This window comes from Oncorhynchus mykiss, chromosome 3 (genome assembly GCF_057628025.1).
Source record: "Oncorhynchus mykiss isolate SJ-2025 chromosome 3, ASM5762802v1, whole genome shotgun sequence".
NCBI lineage: Eukaryota > Metazoa > Chordata > Actinopteri > Salmoniformes > Salmonidae > Oncorhynchus > Oncorhynchus mykiss.
In genome coordinates this window covers 88,651,983-88,666,785 of record NC_143024.1, presented here as the reverse complement: position 1 = coordinate 88,666,785, position 14,803 = coordinate 88,651,983, and the positions used below count along the sequence as shown (strand labels likewise).

Here is a 14,803-nt window from a genome sequence, read left to right as displayed (position 1 = left end):
ATGTTGTAAGATACGTCGCCCTGAGTGACTGGAAAAGCGCACTGTTCCATACGAACATACTGTATAACGGGACAGGTTTAGGAGTGAGAGAGATTGCACCCCCACCCCTTGCCTGTTGATGTATGCCATCGCCGTCCTGTTGTACGATCTTACCAACACATGTGATCTCACTCTCGAAACCTTGAACACTGAGGAACCTTGGGTAGAAGCAATGTGATTTCGTGGCAGGGCTGTTCTGATCCAAGACCCTACCCGACCCACACCACACCGGGTTCTGGGACGTCGGCGAACAGTAACTTGCCCCCATTGAACGAGCCACTTGGGAGCACTGTTGCCACAGTACATGCTTGGGGAGGAGGGCCCCTTTGAGACACCATCATCGCCCCCATACTTTTACCCACAACCAGGATAGTACACCGGGACAGACACAGCACAAAAATCAGCTACAGTGCTCTGAAACCCATATCTACTGCCTTATTCAGCTCCTGTGGGAAATCAATATCATACATCTACAGCCTTGTGACCACCTCGGCCTGGTACATTTGGTTCTGCTGCTCTGCCAAGAACCGGCACTGTTTATTCTGAAGCACTGTGCTGGCATTATCCCCCTTGTTAGCCTCAGGAGTAGCTTGCCAGCCTGCCTGAATGAGAGGAATCCCAGGTCACCTTAAGCTCATCTGAGAAATCTTTAAAACAGGGGGTTAGCAATGCATCACTGCTGCAGGGACAGGAGGTAAAATACCTTCCCCCAAACCTGGAGGAAATCCGCTACGGGGGAGAAGACGGCCCCCAGGTGATCTGCCGCCCTATGACACTGCTCCATCAAAAGGCACATTAGCCACCAATGGTTCTGGACTCTAGACTCTGAACAATGCCAGAGAAACCGTAATGAGCCTCACTCGGCCGGGATGACACATCAACTCAGACTACCGCTGCTGCTCTCTCCCGGCCTCAGACAACCCTATTCCCGAGGTCACTTCCCCCGGAAGACCCTTCCCCAGCAGCCCTAATCTTTCTCACAAAGTCAGCCCTGACACCCAATGGAAGTTGAACCCAGCCGGAGACAATGGTCACATCAACTGGTCCGAGCCAAAGCCTCCTGGGCATGTTTCCTCCCCAGGCGAACAGGATAACGATTGTGAGAATCTTTCATTTTCATTGTGAAACCCCCATGCCTTAGGGCACAGTCGGAGGTACAAACTCAGCTGGTTAGTCTTTTTGAACTCTTTCCACTGGCCAAGCAAGGATGCATTAGCTTCACAAGCAGAGCAGAAAGTAGTTAGCTTTTAGCAAACACAAAAACCCTTACGAAGACCCAAATCATCTAGGGGGACGACTACTCTCTCCCCACTAACAGACACCTAAGTCGGAGCTGAGTCTCGTAATCTTCTTGTGCCTGAAAAGTTTTTGCATGACATGTGCTTTCTTCATTCAGGGATCTGTGTAGATATGTGACATGGAGAAAACAATATGTTGAAATGCTGGGTCCTGTCTAATGTGACAAACAAGGGGTCTCTGGTACTCTTACTTTATAGCCAGATTTGCAGGTAAACAAGACACACGCCCATCCACCTTTCACTTGACTGCCTGTCGATTTGAGGCCCCATATAGTCGAGATAAGAGGAGTTGTGGTATATAACAGCTTATATACCTGGTAAAACAGCAAGCAAAGTAAGGACAAATAAACTCTTTCACAGACGGGGAGATTCTCCATTGGTTTGGCTAACTCTGCCATACTACATCCTCCGTCCTCTCCTCTGTTTGAAAAATGTCAAAGGCAATCGAGGAGAGGAAAGGAAGAGAGGAAAAGTAGAAACAAATGTGCTTGTATGAAATGAGACTCTCCTTCTCCTCTCGTACGTCCTCAGGAAAATTACGTTTACAGGGATGGATCCCAACATAAATGCGGAAAGGGATTTTTTAAAATGTAGCTAGTTGTGCAAGACATTTTATTGTTAAAAGATTAAGTAGCGTAAGGTTTTTAAATGTGTGCCTGCTGCACACTTTTCTCCTTCCAGGAAACAACAGCTTATTCAAAGGGGGTGTGGCAGATTTGAAACACTTCCGGGCTTCGTGTCCTTAGGATACTCTTGTGCATCCTCTGTCGAAGTAGATCATCGAGGAGATGAGCAGCCTCTTTCATTTGCCTACTAATGAAATGACACTGTACTCGACCACATCGGTTTCCGGGTCATGGAGGAGAGAAGATGGAGGAGTTGAGGAGAACAATGTCTTTTGCCCGAATGAGAATCTCAGGGTCAGTGACACCCTTTGTACTGAAGTGTGTGTTGACTGCAGGCTCAGCAACGCCTGATAGGCAGCCATCTTGATAAAAACCTCAGTTTCCAGGAACAGTATAGTACGCTGCTGCCAATGTGACAGACCCCAGGAGTGCAAGTCAGTAGCGGTGCGTGGGTAAAATCACTGAGGAAGCCAAGCCAAGCCAGTAAAACATCCATATTACAACAAATGTTGTGATAGTTGCATTGTTTGCTCTGTAACCCATCCGTCATATACAGTAGGGCTGTGACAACAAAAAGACAGTCACACTGTGGCAGAATAAATTGAACTACGCACACATTTGTTTTATCACAAAACCAACATCTGTCTGGTGAAGTCCACAAAGCAAATTTAGCATGTAACAAACAGTTAACATGACCTGCAGCATGGTCAAGCAAGTTCATGTTTTCGACAGTTTACTACACAACTACTGATTTAGAACCACAGAGTTACCGCAAGTCAGAACAAATACAACAGGAGCAATGCCATTTCAACTTAAAAATTTAAACATCATCAAATCAACAAGGCTATATATACAGTGCCTTGCGAAAGTATTCGGCCCCCTTGAACTTTGCGACCTTTTGCCACATTTCAGGCTTCAAACCTAAAGATATAAAACTGTATTTTTTTGTGAAGAATCAACAACAAGTGGGACACAATCATGAAGTGGAACGACATTTATTGGATATTTCAAACTTTTTTAACAAATCAAAAACTGAAAAATTGGGCGTGCAAAATTATTCAGCCCCTTTACTTTCAGTGCAGCAAACTCTCTCCAGAAGTTCAGTGAGGATCTCTGAATGATCCAATGTTGACCTAAATGACTAATGATGATAAATACAATCCACCTGTGTGTAATCAAGTTTCCGTATAAATGCACCTGCACTGTGATAGACTCAGAGGTCCGTTAAAAGCGCAGAGAGCATCATGAAGAACAAGGAACACACCAGGCAGGACCGAGATATTGTTGTGAAGAAGTTTAAAGCTGGATTTGGATACAAAAATATTTCCCAAGCTTTAAACATCCCAAGGTGCACTGTGCAAGCGATAATATTGAAACGGAAGGAGTATCAGACCACTGCAAATCTACCAAGACCTGGCCGTCCCTCTAAACTTTCAGCTCATACAAGGAGAAGACTGATCAGAGATGCAGCCAAGAGGCCCATGATCACTCTGGATGAACTGCAGAGATCTACAGCTGAGGTGGGAGACTCTGTCCATAGGACAACAATCAGTCGTATATTGCACAGATCTGGCCTTTATGGAAGAGTGGCAAGAAGAAAGCCATTTCTTAAAGATATCCATAAAAAGTGTTGTTTAAAGTTTGCCACAAGCCACCTGGGAGACACACCAAACATGTGGAAGAAGGTGCTCTGGTCAGATGAAACCAAAATTGAACTTTTTGGCAACAATGCAAAACGTTATGTTTGGCGTAAAAGCAACACAGCTGAACACACCATCCCCACTGTCAAACATGGTGGTGGCAGCATCATGGTTTGGGCCTGCTTTTCTTCAGCAGGGACAGGGAAGATGGTTAAAATTGATGGGAAGATGGATGGAGCCAAATACAGAACCATTCTGGAAGAAAACCTGATGGAGTCTGCAAAAGACCTGAGACTGGGACGGAGATTTGTCTTCCAACAAGACAATGATCCAAAACATAAAGCAAAATCTACAATGGAATGGTTCAAAAATAAACATATCCAGGTGTTAGAATGGCCAAGTCAAAGTCCGAACCTGAATCCAATCGAGAATCTGTGGAAAGAACAGAAAACTGCTGTTCACAAATGCTCTCCATCCAACCTCACTGAGCTCGAGCTGTTTTGCAAGGAGGAATGGGAAAAAATTTCAGTCTCTCGATGTGCAAAACTGATAGAGACATACCCCAAGCGACTTACAGCTGTAATCGCAGCAAAAGGTGGCGCTACAAAGTATTAACTTAAGGGGGCTTAATAATTTTGCACGCCCAATATTTCAGTTTTTGATTTGTTAAAAAAGTTTTAAATATCCAATAAATGTTGTTCCACTTCATGATTGTGTCCCACTTGTTGTTGATTCTTCACAAAAAAATACAGTTTTATATCTTTATGTTTGAAGCCTGAAATGTGGCAAAAGGTTGCAAAGTTCAATGGGGCCGAATACTTTCGCAAGGCACTGTAGATGGGCTATACATACTGAGACAGAAGGAAGATGTTTCCATCGCTTAGTTGATTTCTCCAGTGAGATTCAGACATTTGCAAATTGACTGAAAATTATGAAAACACAGAGAGATAGACAACAACAAAAAAATCGTATTACTATTTCTTTTTTATTGGTCAAATATTTGGGGAAGCCTGGCTTCCCTTGGCATTTATGAATACATGCCACTGGTGCCAGTTACCCTCAAACTACTCTAAGCTTTGCAAAACCCCTGTCAGCCACAGTTTAAAAGAACCCACTGCCATTGATTTTGGTAGTTAAAAATGGTGCCTCACTCAATGTAAGTAGCAGTGTTGTTGACTAAAATCCTCCTAGACAACCCCTTCTCTAAAGGCACATTTAGCAGAGGACAAATGCATTCAGTAAAATGAAAGGATTTTTGAACAGTGGAGAATGCTTTGCAACAGAAAGCGAACATCTGTGTTCTTATTAGTCAAGTTCTGGTAGTACCTCCCTGTTTCATAATGTTTCAAAAACAAAATCTACCTACTGAACACGCCCCAGGTCCTGCGCAGAGAGAGCAAGATGATGGTGAGAGAAGGAGGACTCATAAAGCCGTGCAGGCCCAAGTTCAAAACCAACACATTCTTCTATAGCCCCCATCTGGTTGTGCAGTTCTCCAGCTCCACAGGGACTGTGTCCATGGCCCATTACACACGTGCCTCTTCGTCCATTGTGTGACCTCAGCCAAAGGCACTATGGGACCCCTACCATTTGCCTACGGGGTCATGACTTTGGTATTTTATTAGGATCCCCATTAGCTGTTGAAAAAACAGCAGCTACTCTTCCTGGGGTCCACACAAAACACAAAACATAATACCAAATTACATAGTACAGAACATTAATAGACAAGAACAGCTCAAGGACAGAACTACATATATTTTTTTTAAAGGCACACATAGCCTATATATCAATGCATACACACAAACTATCTATGCCCGATAGGGGAGAGTCGTTGTGCCGCGAGGTGTTGTTTTATCTGTTTTTTGAAACAAAGTTTGCTGTTTATTTGAGCAATATGAGATGGAAGGAAGTTCCATGCAATTAGGCCTCTATATAATGCTTTACACTTTCTCAAATTTGTTCTGGATTTAGGTAATGTCATGCTGACATCATTTTCTTCACACCCATCACCCATTACATATTTCATAGTTGACACACTAAATATTACAATACATCAGAGGAAAGACATGCTACCATGTTGAAGTAACCAAAGAAAAACTTAGCTGATCTTGGATTCATACACGTTTTCTTTGCTGGCTGTCTGCATGATGCACCAATCGCAGACCACGATTCTGTTGTCAAATCAGGAAAGAGCCATCAGCTCACAACCAACTACTTACTGTCAAAGGTGCAGAACGTAATGTGGCCGTTGATTTTGGCTGACTGATGGTCGTGTGTATCCCAAGGATGGCCTGGAGGATGTCTGCATTTTGCCTTCAATGTATACTTTACATGATTTTAAATTCCAATTTTAACATGTTTTTAATTTGCATAGTAATCTATCAATCAAACAGTATCTATATTCAAATAAAGTTATGAAGTTACATTGATGCACAGAGAGAGAGAGAGAGCACGCAAGAGAGAGAGAGAGAGAGAGCGAGAGAGCGAGCGAGCTGTAGCTAGTACTACTAGTACTACTAGTGCACAGTGCTCATAGTCATGTTTTTTATTTTTTCTTCACTTTCAAGCCTGCCTTTTCCTGAACAGCGGGAAAGCAGTTCGATGTGGGATTATGCATGGGGTTTAGTGGAAAACGGGAACAAAATTTGGTGCAAGACATGGAGTGTGAAATTTAGAGTGACCTGTTTATAGAATTATATTTATAAAATTATAAAAGTGCTAGCGATATCGCGTACTATTTGAATAATTTCATCAAATTAGCAGGAACACAGGAGCGCAGTTTTACCTGCTTCAGTAAAGGGCCTGTGAGAATTCACTATGCGGAGTGAAAAACGTAGCTCTGAAATATTACGTTTTTGAATGGGTCCACGCGACTCTGATCTGAAGTTGCCTGGATGGGATGCACAGTGAGTTTCATCTGTTGTGAAGACGACCTCCTACAGATTTCTCCTGACCAACATGACAAAAAGAAAGAGAACAAGAAACTGTTGAAAAAGGTAGGACACATCACCCATTCCCATAATTAACACACCATCTTTTCATTGATAGCGCAGAAAAGTGGGCACGGAAAATGGCACGTTTTTAATTTGACAATGCATTTAACGGGGCAGGAGGTCTATTCCTAATAGTTTAACTCCTTCATTCACACAATACAAGGTGGCCAACCATGCATTTTTTTTTGTGAATTAATATTTATCTGTTTTCAGTGGCGATTTTAGCATGTACATCTTGATGGGGAAATAAACAAAAAGTGGGGTGCATGCCAGCAAAGCCACTACACAACACAACACCAAACAATACATTATTTGCACTATAACGGCGACAAACAACAGCAGTCCCAACATCTTACCACTGCTACACCTGGCTGTCAGCGGAGCCTTGTCTGGCAGTGAAACAGTTCATTCAGCCTCATTTACTGCCTTTAAAAAAAACATAGCTGATATGGCTGACTTGCTTTAATAAACGTGGTTTCTACTGACAATTGAGATGTACAAACTATGGCATAAGGGGACGACATGCGGATAAGAGGCGATCCGTAATTTCGATTAAGACATTAATGAGCGAGCTAGGACAGACTAGTCAATATAACTATTTGTTCAGCACTTTTGAAATGTACAGCGACAGAATTCAGAACATGGACCATTCTTACAGTGTTCTCCCTGTACACCAAGCCAGAACCATAGGATACATATAGGAGGCATATAAGCAGAATGAAAGCTCTTACAAAATTTGATGATTTACTTTCTCGAAAACATTTTATAATGTAGGTTACATGTGCACGATCAAGTCAGAACAGTGGGCAAAATTAAGAGGGGAAAATAGACCAAATTATTAGGGTGAGGCACATGGGCTACTAACAGCTTAATACGCAACATACACTTAGTATTACTTTCTTAGCTACTGTAACATATCTCCTTGGCATATTACATAGTTTATGCAGCAACATACAATACATTTTTGGACTGAAATTGTTGTCCTGTGCTCACTTGAACAGGAAGTTGACGCGGCGTTCCTTCGTGTCCAAATTTTGGCATTATACTTTGTCATCAAAGTCTGACATTTTCTGGACTTATGGTGTTTTCAAGACAACTGGGAACTTGTTTAGCCAGTTGGAGCTCCTTTTTGCCCAAGTTCCCAGTTGTCTTGAACTCATTGAAGTCAGATTTCCTAGTTCCAAGTTAACAGTTGTTTTGATCACGGCAGAAATCATGATTGACAGCATGGCCAATGTTGAATGATTATAATATTAAGCTTGGAAAAGAGACCCTTAAACCCTCAATTTGGACCATACACCCACTCCAGTGAATAGGAGGCTAGTAATTACTTTGCAATGCTTGCAGTTAGCCACTGATGCCTTCCAAACCACTAATTGTTGAATTTGCGATTTCCAACTTGTCGTGTAATGTTTATGTCCAATGACCGATGAGCACCGATACGTTGTATCTATAATTTATTTTCATTTGACAAGGATTAAAAAGGATTTGCTGGTAGATTGTTGACTTGATTCATGATGATGACTGCTAGCTAAGATTTTGAAAGTATGATATTAACATCAGTCCAATCAAAGCTACTGTAGATATAACGTGATTTGACGTCATTTTATCTGTGGCCAATGACCTCGAGCCTTCTTGGATGGGCACTTTAATGTAATTCTATGGCAGCACCCAAGGGGCTTGAATTTCTGAGCACTATCCTTCAATTTGGCAGAGATGTAGTGTCCCCATGAGTGACAGAACACTGAGCCAATCACTGCGCAACTAGAGAACATTAGCAACCCCTACGCTCCGTATTTTCCGCTGGCTGCCCCACCATCACAGAAAGCACTGAGCTAGGCTGAAACACCTGCATTTTGGAGCTGCCTTACTCAACAAAGCAAAAAAAAACAGACCATGTTTGTATGGAGGCTTTATTAACTCAATGTATTATTATTTTTTTTTCTTTACATTGTTTGCAAACTGATCTGTAACACTTATTAATTAATGCCAAAATAACATGCAAAAGAGGAAACCCTTTATTTTTGTCTGTTTTTTTTGCAAAAAATGTGGGGCTCAAAACAAGTGGGGCTCTGCCAGTTCGAAATTGTGTTTAGATATATTTAACTGGTTGAGAGTTTGTCACCCTTGGTGAACATAACTCAGAGAAAATAGATATCGCATGTGGCTTTACACAAGGTTCAATTTTGGGTCCGGTACTGTCCAGTTAATATACACTACATTGCCAAAAGTGTGTGGACACCGGCTCATCGAATATCTCACTGCAAAATCATGGACTTTAATATGGAGTTGGTCCCCCCTTTGCTGTTATAACAGCCTCCACTCTTCTGGGAAGGCTTTCCACTAGATGTTGGAACATTGCTGCTATAACAGCCTCCACTCTTCTGGGAAGACTTTCCACTAGATGTTGGAACATTGCTGCTATAACAGCCTCCACTCTTCTGGGAAGGTTTTCCACTAGATGTTGGAACATTGCTGCTACAACAGCCTCCACTCTTCTGGGAAGGCTTTCCACTAGATGTTGGAACATTGCTGTTATAACAGCCTCTACTCTTCTGGGAAGGCTTTCCACTAGATGTTGGAACATTGCTGCTATAACAGCCTCCACTCTTCTGGGAAGGCTTTCCACTAGATGTTGGAACATTGCTGCTATAACAGCCTCCACTCTTCTGGGAAGGCTTTTCACTAGATGTTGGAACATTGTTGTGGAGACTTGCTTCCATTCAGACACAAGATTATTAGTGAGGTCAGGCACTGATGTTGGGCAATTACATCTGTCTCGCAGTCAGAGTTCCAAATCATCACTAAGGTGTTATGATGGGGTTGAGGTCAGGGCTCAGAACAGACCAGTCAAGTTCTTCCACACCAATATCGATAAATCATTTCTGTATGAACCTCGATTTGTGCACAGGGGCATTGTCATGCTGCAACAGGAAAGGGCCTTCCCCATACTGTTGCCACCAAGTTGGAAGCACAGAATTGTCTAGAATGTCATTGTATGCCTTTGCATTAAGATTTCCCTTCACTGGAACCAAGGGGCCGAGCCCGAACCATGAAAAACAGCCACAGATCATTATTCCACTTTCACCAAACTTTACAGTTGGCACTCTGCATTGGGGCAGGTAGCGTTCTTCTGCCATCCGCCAAAACCCGATTCGTCCGTCGGACTGCCAGATGGTGAAGCGCGATTCATCACTCCAGAGAACGCGTTTCCACTGCACCAGAGTCCAATGTAGGCAATCTTTACACCAGTCCAGCCGACACTTGGCATTGCGCATGGTGATTTTAGTCTTGTGTGCGGATGCTCGGCCATGGAAACCCATTTCATAAAGCTCCTGACGAACAGTTCTTGTGCTGACGTTGCTTCCAGAAAAAGTTTGGAACTCGGTAGTGAGTGATGTAACCGAGCTATAGTACGCGCTTCAGCACTCAATGGCATCGTTCTGTGAGCTTGCATGACCTACCACTTTGTGGCTGAGTAGTTGTTGCTCCTAGACATTTCCACTTCACAATAACAGCACTTTGAGTTGACCGCGGCAGCTCTAGCATGGCAGATATTTGAAGAACTGACTTGTTGGACAGGTTGCATCCTATAACAGTGTCACGGTGAAAGTCACTGAGCTCTTCATTAAGGCCATTATACTGCCAATGTTTGTCTATGGAGATTGCATGTCAGAGTGCACACCTCCAAACTGGGAAATGGCTATTTGACTAAGGAGAGTGATGAAGTGCTGCATCAAATTACCTGGCCTCCACAATCACCTGACCTCAACCCAATTGAGATGGTTTGGGATGAGTTGGACAGCAGAGTGAAGGAAAAGCAGCTAACAAGTGCTCAGCATATGTGGGAACTCCTACAAGACTGTTGGAAAAGCATTCCTCGTGAAGCTGGTTGAAATAATGCCAAAGGGTGGCTACTTTGAAGAATCTCAAATATAAAATATATTTTGATTTGTTTAACAATTTTTTGGTTACTACATGATTCCATATGTATTATTTCATAGTTTTGATGTCTTCACTATTATTCTACAGTGTAGAAAATAGTAAAAAAATAAAGAAAATCCCTTGATAAAGAAATAATGAAAAACCTTTGAATGAATCGGTGTGTCCAACATTTTGAATGGTACTGCATACTGTATTAGAGTGAGCCATTTCAAGAATCCAGTATTTAAATACATATGCCGTGTGTATAAACACGGTTATTAAAATAAAATTTGCATTAGTAGAAATATTAGAATAAATTATTTTAGGGATACAGTATTTAAATGCACAGTTTTTCAAACTTATGGGTGATTCACGATATACTGTACATCTTGATTTAAAATGTTCTCTAAAAAATATTTGTTGAACAATTAAAGGTCAAATACGCTGCATTTAAAACAGTCAATAATCTAATGAATATAGAGCTTTAGAAAATATACTTAGGCTGAATATATGCCTTCCACAACCAAGACTTACTAATATTTTTTTTTGTTTTTAATCAATATAGTTATACCTTCTGTTTTTGTTGTTGCAATAATCACTGATCTGGCTTTCAAGTCTGTCTATAAAAAATCCCTTCTTTGTTACAAATTTAACCAGAACCATGCGTAATGCACATTCACTAATAATGTAGCAGGCATTACTGAGCATTCCGTTTCCAGAATGAATGTTCATTGGCACATCCATTTAAGTAGTGTCTGCTCTTGCTCTAAATTTGAGAAGTTGAAACATAAACAGGGTATGGTTCGAAAGGTTAACTTCTCCTCTATTACAGTAAAATAATGTCTCAATGTGTTTCGGATTACATATGAACGATTCTGTTGGACCAAACCTCAAATGCAAATAGCGAGTTGTAGCCGTTTGTTAGCGAGGAAAAGGGATCTCTCATCTTTGTTGTTGTAAGTGGTTGAGGGAGGGGCTTGGGAGAAAGAGGCGAAGCGAGAGGTTTCACTCATAAAATCTGTCCAAAATACACCCAATTCGTTTATGCGCTTATTTTGAACTGAACCTTGTCGCCAGCCTTCCCACCTTTGGGACAACGACTTCCTTTGTTAGGGCAGAGACATGAGCATCTCGTCATTATATACAGATCTCTGGTGTAAATGGGAAGGTGCACAGCACAGAGGAGCGACGGAGACGAGACATAATGAGAACAAGCTGCACACAGAACGTCGAGGTTAAAATGTTGATAAAGTATTATTTCTTCACATTATATGCGCACAAGGCAGTAGACGACGTGCAAATGTTCATTCCATCATGAAATTAGCGGGAAAACACAGTTTTCAAAAAGGAACTGCTGATGGAAGTAGTTTCCTATGACAGAGTTAGAAATGTAAATCTGTTAGAAATGTAGCAAGAGAGGAGATCTAATAGGCTTACTTTGAAGCAAGGTAAGACATGGCTCAGAAAACATTCAGGTTTCTAACAGTTAAGTATATGTTTTTAAAATACATACTGCCTCCAGCTCATTGCAAAGTGGTGTGTGACGAGTTGATGACGAGTTGATGAAGCCTGCCATCCGTTACCGTCTGATACTTCAAAACAACTGGGATCTTGGACATCTCTGACTTCCGACTTCAGTGCTTTCCAGACAACTAGGTGGAGAAAAAAAAGAACGAGCTACGACTGAAAAATAGTTCTGAATGGTCATCCAACTCGGGAACTCTGGTCTCTTTCCAGAGCTCTGACTTTCCAACCTGAAGATCACTGTCATGACCTCGTATTCTTCTGAGTTTTCCAGTTGTCTTTAAATTACCACACGGTTAAGGCGCTGTCTGACATATTCTCCACTCAAAGGCCCTCTATCTGTATGCTGTAGGCGTGTGATAAACAGGATATATAAGGAATATACTGTACACACGCGCCTATTTAATTACACTAGAATGATGCATATTAACCTATAGACCGATAAGCATGACCAGTCAAATGCATTTCCAACAACTGATATTTCCATCAATGAATTGGCTAAAAAGTATTATTTCACAATGGGATTTTTTTTCTCCATCTTCTACACACACACACACTGCTCTTACGACCACTCTAACTAATCAGAGACCGACGGCACTTATCCTAATCCTCAGAACAAATGGCCTTCATCAGGTGGGAATACATCAGAGCAGAGGAAGGAGAGAAATGTTCAGGACACGGGGGAATTTTGGGGATTTACAGAGAGCCCGAGGGAGAGACCACAACTAACCTACAGGGGCAGAGGGAGAGACCACAACTAACCTACAGGGGCAGAGGGAGAGACCACAACTAACCTACAGCGGGCAGAGAGAGAGACCACTACTAACCTACATGGGGCAGAGGGAGAGACCACTACTTACCTACAGGGGGCAGAGGGAGAGACCACTACTAACCTACAGGGGCAGAGGGAGAGGCCACAACTAACCTACAGGGGGCAGAGGGAGAGACAACAACTGACCTTACAAGGGCAGAGGGAGAAGCCACAACTAACCTACAGGGGGCAGAGGGAGAGACCACAACTAACTTACAGGGGGCAAAGGGAGAGGCCACAACTAACCTACAGGGGGAAGAGGGAGAGAAAACAACTAACCTACAGGGGGCAGAGGGAGAGACCACTACTAACCTACAGGGGGCAGAGAGAGAGACCACTACTAACCTACATGGGCAGAGGGAAAGGCCACAACTAACCTACAGGGGCAGAGGGAGAGGCCACAACTAACCTACAGGGGGCAGAGGGAGAGACAACAACTAACCTAAAGGGGGCAGAGGCCACAACTAACCTACAGGGGGCAGAGGGAGAGAGGCCACAAGTAACCTACAGGGGGCAGAGGCCACAACTAACCTAAAGGGGGCAGAGGCCACAACTAACCTACAGGGGGCAGAGGCCACAACTAACCTACAGGGGGCAGAGGGAGAGAGGCCACTACTAACCTACAGGGGGCAGAGGCCACAACTAACCTACAGGGGGCAGAGGGACAGAGGCCACAACTAACCTACAGGGGGCAAAGGGAGAGGCCACAACTAACCTACAGGGGGAAGAGGGAGAGAAAACAACTAACCTACAGGGGGCAGAGGGAGAGACCACTACTAACCTACAGGGGGCAGAGAGAGAGACCACTACTAACCTACATGGGCAGAGGGAAAGGCCACAACTAACCTACAGGGGCAGAGGGAGAGGCCACAACTAACCTACAGGGGGCAGAGGGAGAGACAACAACTAACCTAAAGGGGGCAGAGGCCACAACTAACCTACAGGGGGCAGAGGGAGAGAGGCCACAAGTAACCTACAGGGGGCAGAGGCCACAACTAACCTAAAGGGGGCAGAGGCCACAACTAACCTACAGGGGGCAGAGGCCACAACTAACCTACAGGGGGCAGAGGGAGAGAGGCCACTACTAACCTACAGGGGGCAGAGGCCACAACTAACCTACAGGGGGCAGAGGGACAGAGGCCACAACTAACCTACAGGGGGAAGAGGGAGAGACCACAACTAACCTACAGGGGGCAGAGGGAGAGAGGCCACAACTAACCTACAGGGGGCAGAGGGAAAGACCACAACTAACCTACAGGAGGCAGAAGCCACAACTAACCTACAGGGGGCAGAGGGAGAGACCACAACTAACCTACAGGGGGCAGAGGGAGAGACCACAACTAACCTACAGGGGGCAGAGGGAGAGACCACAACTAACCTACAGGGGGCAGAGGGAGAGACCACAACTAACCTACAGGGGGCAGAGGGAGAGACCACAACTAACCTACAGGGGGCAGAGGGAGAGACCACAACTAACCTACAGGGGGCAGAGGGAGAGACCACTACTAACCTACAGGGGGCAGAGGGAGTAGTAACAGCAGCAGCAGTAGTAGCAGCAGCAGGAGTAGTAGTAGCAGTAGCGGTAGTAGTAGCAGTAGTAGTAGTAGTAGTAGTAGTAGTAGCAGTAGCGGTAGTAGTAGCAGCAGTAGTAGCAGCAGCAGGAGTAGTAGTAGCAGGAGTGGTAGTAGTAGTAGTAGCAGTAGCGGTAGTAGTAGCAGCAGTAGTAGTAGTAGTAGCAGGAGTGGTAGTAGTAGTAAAAGCAGTAGTAGGAGTAGTAGTAGTAGCAGTAGTAGCAGCAGTAGTGGCAGCAGCAGGAGTAATACTAGCAGCAGGAGTAGTAGTAGCAGGAGTCGTAGTAGTAGTAAAAGCAGTAGTAGGAGTAGTAGCAGTAGTAGTAGTAGTAGTAGTAGTAGTAGTAGTAGTAGTAGTAGTAGAAGTAGTAGTAGTA

General features: G+C 43.6%; 1 protein-coding gene across 2 annotated transcripts in view; it reads left to right on the top strand.

Moving 5' to 3' along the window:
- Positions 1-6,059: 6,059 nt before the first annotated feature.
- Positions 6,060-14,803, top strand: part of LOC110520604 (tensin-1) — a 325,072-nt gene continuing 316,328 nt past the window's right edge. For both annotated transcript variants that reach the window (XM_090230422.1, XM_090230420.1), the window contains exon 1: positions 6,060-6,599. In XM_090230422.1, coding sequence (XP_090086548.1) covers positions 6,498-6,599 — 102 coding nt within the window. In that variant the 5' untranslated portion in view covers positions 6,060-6,497. The remainder of the gene's footprint in view (positions 6,600-14,803) is intronic.